At 38.7% G+C, this 7,975-nt stretch overlaps 1 protein-coding gene across 5 annotated transcripts; it reads left to right on the plus strand.

Moving 5' to 3' along the window:
• The first annotated feature begins 482 nt into the window (after window positions 1-482).
• LOC134014067 (trafficking regulator of GLUT4 1) lies at window positions 483-7,020 on the plus strand. Of its 5 annotated transcripts, none has more exons than XM_062453965.1 (5): window positions 483-747; window positions 1,569-1,849; window positions 2,218-2,525; window positions 3,241-3,373; window positions 3,621-7,020. In XM_062453965.1, exons 2-5 carry the CDS (start codon window positions 1,648-1,650, stop codon window positions 3,635-3,637), a joined length of 660 nt encoding a protein of 219 aa, XP_062309949.1. In that variant the 5' UTR covers window positions 483-747; window positions 1,569-1,647; the 3' UTR covers window positions 3,638-7,020. The 5 variants fall into 5 exon arrangements, with proteins under 5 accessions (XP_062309949.1, XP_062309933.1, XP_062309924.1 ...); XM_062453949.1 differs by lacking the exon at window positions 3,621-7,020 and adding an exon at window positions 1,039-1,130 and having other exon boundaries at window positions 3,241-3,519; XM_062453940.1 differs by lacking the exon at window positions 3,621-7,020 and having other exon boundaries at window positions 483-1,130; window positions 3,241-3,519.
• The last annotated feature ends 955 nt before the right edge of the window (window positions 7,021-7,975 follow it).

Here is a 7,975-nt window from a genome sequence, read left to right on the forward strand (position 1 = left end):
TTATACGTTGCACCACTAATATTGGCTTTATTTATAGGCCTATATATCGTTTAATTTAGCCTACTGTAATTTAATTACTATAATTTGCCTACTCTCAAGCCCAGCAGAGTATATGCTTGTTGTACAATGCTTTGTTTGTCCTTTATTTGTAGTACAAATACAATTAACGTCCACAAGGTGGCACAGCCGTAGCATCCCACCTACTGATTGTTAGACGGGGCTAAATGCCGTGTGTGCGTTTGCAAGCACATGTGTGTGCGTGTGTGTGTGAGGGGAGGTTTGCGTGGAGGTAACCGATGTCTTCTTTAAATATTAAATGTGTATCATTGTTTGGTCATTGGGATATGGTGGTCGCCGTGGTCATTTTACTGCATCCTCAGCGAAATCTACCATTGACAAATGAGATGGGGAAAAGAGAGGGAAAGCATCCTATTGCAGATGCTTTTCCTATACCCCCTCCCCGCAACCTCCCTCCCCCCCACCGTCACACATCGAGAAGGGAGGGCTGAGGTTGGACGCAAAAGAAAGCTATCTGAACATCCCACAGCGCTGTTTATATTTTTCTATTAAGAGAAAGGGGATTGTAGGCTTGATATCGAGTGTGTTAGCACAATTTTACTGCGGACGTTTAGGTTGGGCTGAAATTGTGATACCTACTGAATATTTTAGATTGAGTTCTATAATAGATCTGTCATCTATTAAAGCAAAATGTGCCGAAAACAGCATCTTATCAAGCACTAGGATCAGGTAGGTGGTCAATTCTTTCCATGTTTTTACTTTTGACTACTTTGTTTCTTATTGACAGTTTTTTGGTTGCCCAAATATGTAGGCTGCATGTGCTGCTTGTAGGTGGGTGTGTCATCTTTAAGATGTGTGTATCTCCCGATATTGCTTTTCCATGGGCAGTGGAGTGAGTGTGTGTGTGTGAGAGAGAGAGACCAATGAGTGCAAGTCTGTGTAAATTTGAACACCACAAAAAATGTTGGTTAATCTATTAACATGTATTCTTACAATTCAAGCTAAATTTTCATAAAACAGTCCTGCGTCAGCATGCAAAATTCTGCGACTCTCCGTTGCACCACAGCAATTGCTGTAACCTCGATATAGTCAACATCTACAGGGCCTATAAGGTAGTAATAGTTATGACAAGTTTCTTTGTATCAATGTTTTAAGAATAGTTTGCTGGGTCTATAGCTCTGCTATTAGAATTTGAAGATAACCTAAAATTACTTTGACAAAAACAAACAGCATTTAAACAATGTAGCAAAGAGGTCTAAACTAAGGTTTTGGAAACACCGGATATTTCATATAAACAAAAAGGATTATGAAAATAGCATGTATTTACATAAATATGTTGGGCTTTTGGCAAAGTAAATGAGTATAATGATTTCTTTGAATTGGATTAATTGATTCAAAGACGACTGAGTAGATCTTGGTGTATATCTTTGTTTTATTCATTGACACCGGGGAAGTCTCCCTCACAGTTCGAACTCAACTTAATGCTACTGAAGTACAAATAAAGCAACAAAGTGATTCAAATAACCAATTCTTTAACAAATCTATTTCAGTTCGTTCACCTTCCAAATCATACTCAGCGATCCAAACGCCAAAATTTCTACGCTCAATTAGCATTGTCCCTGTTCAGCCATGGCTTCAAACTCCATCACCACCAAACTCACTGCTTGCGGTGGCAGGGAGGAAGGTCAGAGAGTGAACCAGCTTACGGAGTCAAGCCAAGCACCTGTCACCTCCCAACCAACAATCTCCGAACAACCAGCCACACCCTCTGGCCCAGGGAGGGCTGCTGAACTGGACCACCTGGCAGTGATCAGCGAGAAGATGGAGAACAGTAAATAAACCTCCCCCCAACCCCCGCCCACCCCATTCTCTTTATTTTGGAGTGATATATGACACAGTCTGTGTCTGATGTGGAGATGTCCCCTCACCTCACTAAATTTAGCTAAATGTTTCCTTATTTGGGAAATCAAACAAAGAGATGAATTTGATGTAATGTTATGCCTTTCTCCCGTCTCAGCTATATGACATCCCCTGATTGGCCACATCATTTTGTTAGCCTTTAGTGAAGTAGTTCTACCACGATAGCGTTTTGGAACAACAAAAATGTTAATGAAAAACAATGGAATTACTGTTACGTCTTTCTTTTTTTGTAAACCCTGTCTCCCCTTACTTCTGTATATCAATCTATATCATCTGCAGGTAATGGAATTTGTCCTGCCTCTGCAGACCCCTCCCCCTCTGCATCCTCCCCCTCCTCCCCGCAAAAGCAGCAGCATACCAAGCCAGGTGGGCACCAACTGAATGGTCGCTCCCAGCTGGGCAGTCGCTCTGGCTCGTTGGGCCACTCAGCGGGGTCCCCTAGACCCTCCCTCAGTCGCAAACCCAGTATGCTGCCAGAGGGCCCTGGCGATGGTTCCAAACCCAGAGACTATCTGATTTTAGCAATCCTGTCCTGTTTCTGCCCTCTATGGCCCATCAACATCGTAGCTCTGACCTTCTCTGTAATGGTAAGTTGCTTTGGAGTACCTACCATTGTGCATAATTTTTTTTCACCTCAGCACATTGAACTTCCCATATTTGCTCACATGACAACGCAGTTAAACAAGCAAGTAAAATACTCTCCTGTGAAGAAAATTCAATATTCTTAGTCCACCTATATTATTTAGTATGATTGTGATAGGCTAGTGACACACATTTTATATTTGTTTTAAGTTTGCTGCTTCAGTTGTTGTGGTATTGATTCATGATTATTGTGCCGAGTGATCAGATGCATTTTTAATCAAAGATTCACTGGCCTAAAAACATGAACTATATCACAAAAATCCACATTTCACTGTTTTTGGGCCCTAGCAAACATGACCAGCTAATATAATTTCACTAAGTCCTTTCATCAGCACATGGGAAAGTGTGAATGAGTTCTAGTCAGGTGAAATCACTATCATTCTGATCGGATTATAAGAGCAGATTGATTGCTATAAAAGGAGGGACTTGTTTTTGCCAATAAAAGCCTTTAAAATGTGAAGACAATATCTACAAATACTGAACCAGCAAACTTTGCAAAACACAAAATGTGTCACTGCCAATACTTTTGGCCACAAGTGTACTTTCATAGCCAGACATTTGATATGCATGTCCATAATCACATGAGAAATTGTAAGAAAGGTACTGTACATTTTATGTGGCTTCACAACTTTTGATCGTCTTTACACCTTGATTTTGCAGTCCCGGAACAGTCTGCAGGAGGGGAACATCGATGGGGCACGGCGCTTGGGTCGTAATGCCATGATACTATCCATTGTCTCCCTAGTGGGAGGGATCATTATCATTACTGCAGCTATCATCTTCAACTGGGGACGTGAGTATGACAATCACAGTTAAAATGTTCATTATTTCTGTGACACTATTTTGGTACTTTTAGGTTTCCTATTTTTACCCATTTGTGCCATTATCTTTGTTTGTTCACTTGCTCGTGTCTTTGTTGACAATTTTCTTCAGTTATTTTGTATTTTCATTGATTGTATGGTAAGAATTTAACTACTGTGAAATAATTGATCCACATACATGCCCAAATCTAACTTCAATCTGTCATTCATTTCTGCCAGTTATATTAAAATCCTGAGGGTTTTAATTAAACCTGCATCCAGGATGGCAAGACTGCACAAACAACAAGCAAACTAACAAGACTGTACACTTTCCAAAATCAAAGCACTATTCTTCTCAAGCGCCTGCAACCTACCCTCTGTCCTTTAATCTGGCTCTTGCTGCATGAGCATGGAAGGCCTGTACATGTTCTCAGACACAGACAACTTTAACTCTACCTCCTACAGCATGTTTGACCCAGAAAGCAGGTGTTGTGCAGAAGGTATGGCAGGAGCAAATGCAGTCTTATGTAAAGATCTTCTCTTCAGGTGGATGGTAAATCAGTTTTCTTCAACAAGCCTCCCAAATCACTCCAGTCTGCTAAAGCTAGAGTGAAGTGTCACTGGAAATGAGAGAGGGAGTCAGGTGGCTGAGCGGTTAGGGAATCGGGCTAGTAATCAGAAGTTTGCTGGTTCGATTCCCCGGCCGTGCAAAATTATGGTGTGTCCTTGGGCAAGGCACTTTACCCTACTTGCCTCGGGGGAATGTCCCTGTACTTACCGTAAGTCGCTCTGGATAAGAGCGTCTGCTAAATGTAAAATGACATCTGTTTTTAGGGGATTTTCTAGTCCTATTTCAGTGAGCTCCTTAACAATGTAAAACAAAAAGTGATTGTTTTATTTGTGACACCAAAACCACTGTAGCTAAACATAAAGACTGAAGGTCTAAGTTCAAATAAATAGTCATGCACTTTGTATGAAAGATGTGATGAATTAATGAAAGATGATCATAAATTATTATTGCCTCGGTAAGGTTTGGTTCAAAATATTGAAGTGAACTAATTTGTCTTTGCTTTTTTTGTACTGTAGTTTCCAATGACTGCACTCAATGCTTTCAATCACACATGCATATTTGTACATACATATGTATGTACAAAGACATGCATGCACGCACACACAATCACAGATGCACAAATGCACATACTGCGGCTGTGTACATGTGTAAGTACGGCAAGAAGGCTAACCAGTTATAACGAAAATAGGAAAGAGGGAAGGGCGAAAGGAAAATTGGATGAGGGCTGAACTGCAGTCTTTTGTTTTGCACAGATGGAGAGGATGCAAGGGAAAGGGTTGGGGTTTGCGGGTATCTCTTGTGTGCAGTAAGGTACATATTTTGAACAGAGCACAGAAACACAGACTTGTAGTCTTAAGATTCAAGGCAGGCATCTGCTGCTTTAAGAAAGACTTAACATAACTTACATAGAATGCTAAAATGCAGAAATATTGCAGAATGATCACAATGTATCTTTACCCTTACCAAGTGAGACATCATACCACTCCCAATGCCTTATATCTTTCTCTGCAAAGTTTTGATATCTCTGGTATTAATATTTTACATTTGTAACACAATGGAACTTAAGTATATGCACTGAATAACTGCTTAAATTGTTTGTTAGTCATCAATGGCTTTTAGGGGAGTCATTTTTTCTCCCATGTAAGATATCACCCTTTGTATATTATTTTGCTGTATAATGTTTCTCTGGTGAGGATAAGTTCTTATCTGCGTCTTTTTAATATTCACTGAGAAGAACCTTTTTATCGTTTGAGGGTCAGTGTCCTAGTCAGTGTACCATGATTGGAATGTCTCCCAAATCACAAAGGGACAGCTCTTTCTTTTGGCAAGTGACATAAGCAGTATGCTGTGTCTGTGTATTTAGGTGTGTGTGTGATTGTGTGTATGTGTGTGTATGGGAGGAGGCGGGGCAGATAGAAAGGAGTATGTGATGCTTTTTGAGGACAGCAGTTAACACTTCCACTTTCTCTTACTGTTGAGAGGTCTCATAGCGCCTATTACGCCGTGCAAATTCAAACTATAGTTTACTAAATGTTTACACTGTTTTAACTAAAGGTTTAATGCTTTTATACCATGAGTCAGTGTCTTTGAAATACTTATTAAGCAGTATTTTAAATGTGAAGCCTTGTCCAAGGCACAAGGCTCTTGCCACAAGCGATTAAGAACATTGCAAACCAAAGCAAATTAACTCATACCTGTCAGTTATAGTACATAATCACCAATAAACCATAGCTATCAGCCTATCTGATTCCGCGGTTGGAACCACCCCAACAATTTGAGACTTTTCAAAAATCATAATACCACATAAAACGTTTTTTTTTGTTTTTAATGTGAAATTTGTGGGGCACAAATGAACAATTTTCCACTTCTTGACAGTAACTCTGATCCGTAACAACAATATATGAAAGTTGCCAGTTGGCCTATGCCAAACAAGCATGTTGATTGAATGTACAAGGTGTTTTCCCAAGTCCTTGTCTTTAGAATACAGTGAACTTCATCCTTGATGGCTTTGGGTTCTAGCTAAAGGGTTTCCCATTGGACATAACAAGTTAGAATAAGCCACTCTGACAGTGCATATGGAAGTTGGAGGTCTCAGACAGCAATGGCTCCCCATACCCTTTCACTACTCTTACCAAACTGTAGCATGTCTGTTTACTAACCACTTTATACAAAGTACAATTTTAGCTCAACTTATATGGGGCTTCAAGTTAATTTCGTTTTTCAATGATTGTTCATTACTATGTATATATAAATTGCTTGCTTTAAACACAGAACTGTAGATACCTCTGTGTAAAAGTGTCATTATATGAACTGTACTCGATGCCTTGCTTCTTTCCACCAAATTGATTTATTTACAGTGACTGTTAATTTATCACTGACATCTTTGAGTAAATACAGTAGTGCTCAGTTCCTTTTATTATTGTCAAATCATGAGCACAAACACAACAGTCCAAAGAATGTTCATGTCTTTAGCTATTCATCTGGTAAATGACTCTTGGTAAATGACTTTATCACTTTATTTGAAAAACTGATGTAAAAAGCATGTTCAAAGGTTTTCATTCCTTATGCTGTGTAGAGGACAGTTATTAACCACCAGTTCATGATAATTTATGACACCAGTGATTTTCTTTACACCTTTTCTGATATCTCAGGTTTGTTTTTTATTCTATTGAGCTCTATCTTTTCATTCAAAGACACACCTTTCTTTTTTTAAACAATTTCTGATGTCATAAGTGTAAACTAAATCTTATGTTTAATATAATCTGCTCTGTTTGATATCGTCTCTTTTGCATCTTGAAATGAAGAGAAAGCTGCAAACTATAAAAATATTAACAAACTATCTGCAAACTCAGTAATAGTGTTGGTATGTATTGCTATAATCCTAAATCAGACTTTTGTGCAGACTTGCCTGTGCATGCCTTAAATGATTGCTTTAAGCATACAGTATGAGTATGTATGTGCACTGCACAGTATGTTAATCAAATGTATTGATTCAAGACTATTGATATTCATCCTATACTGATGTTGACTGTTCTTGAATATGTTTGATGGAAATAAACCCCATTTTAGTACCACTATAACTATTTCACATTCAAATATTTCATGCATTAGACATAATATATGGGGACATATTTGAGAAATGCCAAGAAGGGGGTAATGTATTTTTTGCTGGGGTAATTCACCCTTAACGCCCGATGCAACAAACCATTTGCGATACACTTGAAGTCATTCATTGTCAATGGGGCAGTTCGCAATGGATTGGACTGCCAACATGTCAACTCCTGCGTTGGTTGTGGGATAATTCGGAAGTTAGGATCAATTAAGTAGGCTAGGCCTATTTCTATTATATTAAAATACTTTTTTTTTACCACAAAGTCTATTCTGAAAGTAATATGATGAACATTTTATTGTATAACCAAATAGTCAACATATTTAATTTTTTTCATAGAAAAAACCTTTGAGACTTTAACACTTTGTTCAGAAACGACTAGATACCTTTTTGCTTCAATGTAAAGTTAGGACACTAAATGTTAATTCCATCATAAGACCAAAACTGAGCAGCACACATCAACTTCTGTCTTGTTTCTACCGTAGCCTAGTTCATTGTGTCGCAGGTAGGCCTACACATTGTGTGCTAAAAGAGACGGATGCTATATTTGACAAAGAGTAGTAGGCCTACAGAAAACAGCATATGCATCTGGTGGAGAATAGGAATAAATCAGTGGGAGTGTTTCCATCCAATGGAAAGATTAAGTGAATTATTTAGGGAAGGTCTGTGTGGTTTTCCTAGGTCTACTGTCTGTTTGTCATAGCCCAAGCACAAGGTGAAAAGCAAATGAACACACTGGGTCCTTGCTTGCGCCCAGAAAGAAATGTGGTCAAAATAATGGAAATTATTTAGTTAGACTTTTAAAATTAATAAAATTTATATTTCAATTAACGCCTAAGGGTGTGTGTTCCAAGCCCCAACCCCAGCTCCTCAATAGAGCTTGGATATATTGCGTTTCTGAAATGGCACCATTTA

Source organism: Osmerus eperlanus, chromosome 2 (assembly GCF_963692335.1).
Source record: "Osmerus eperlanus chromosome 2, fOsmEpe2.1, whole genome shotgun sequence".
NCBI classification, from domain to species: domain Eukaryota; kingdom Metazoa; phylum Chordata; class Actinopteri; order Osmeriformes; family Osmeridae; genus Osmerus; species Osmerus eperlanus.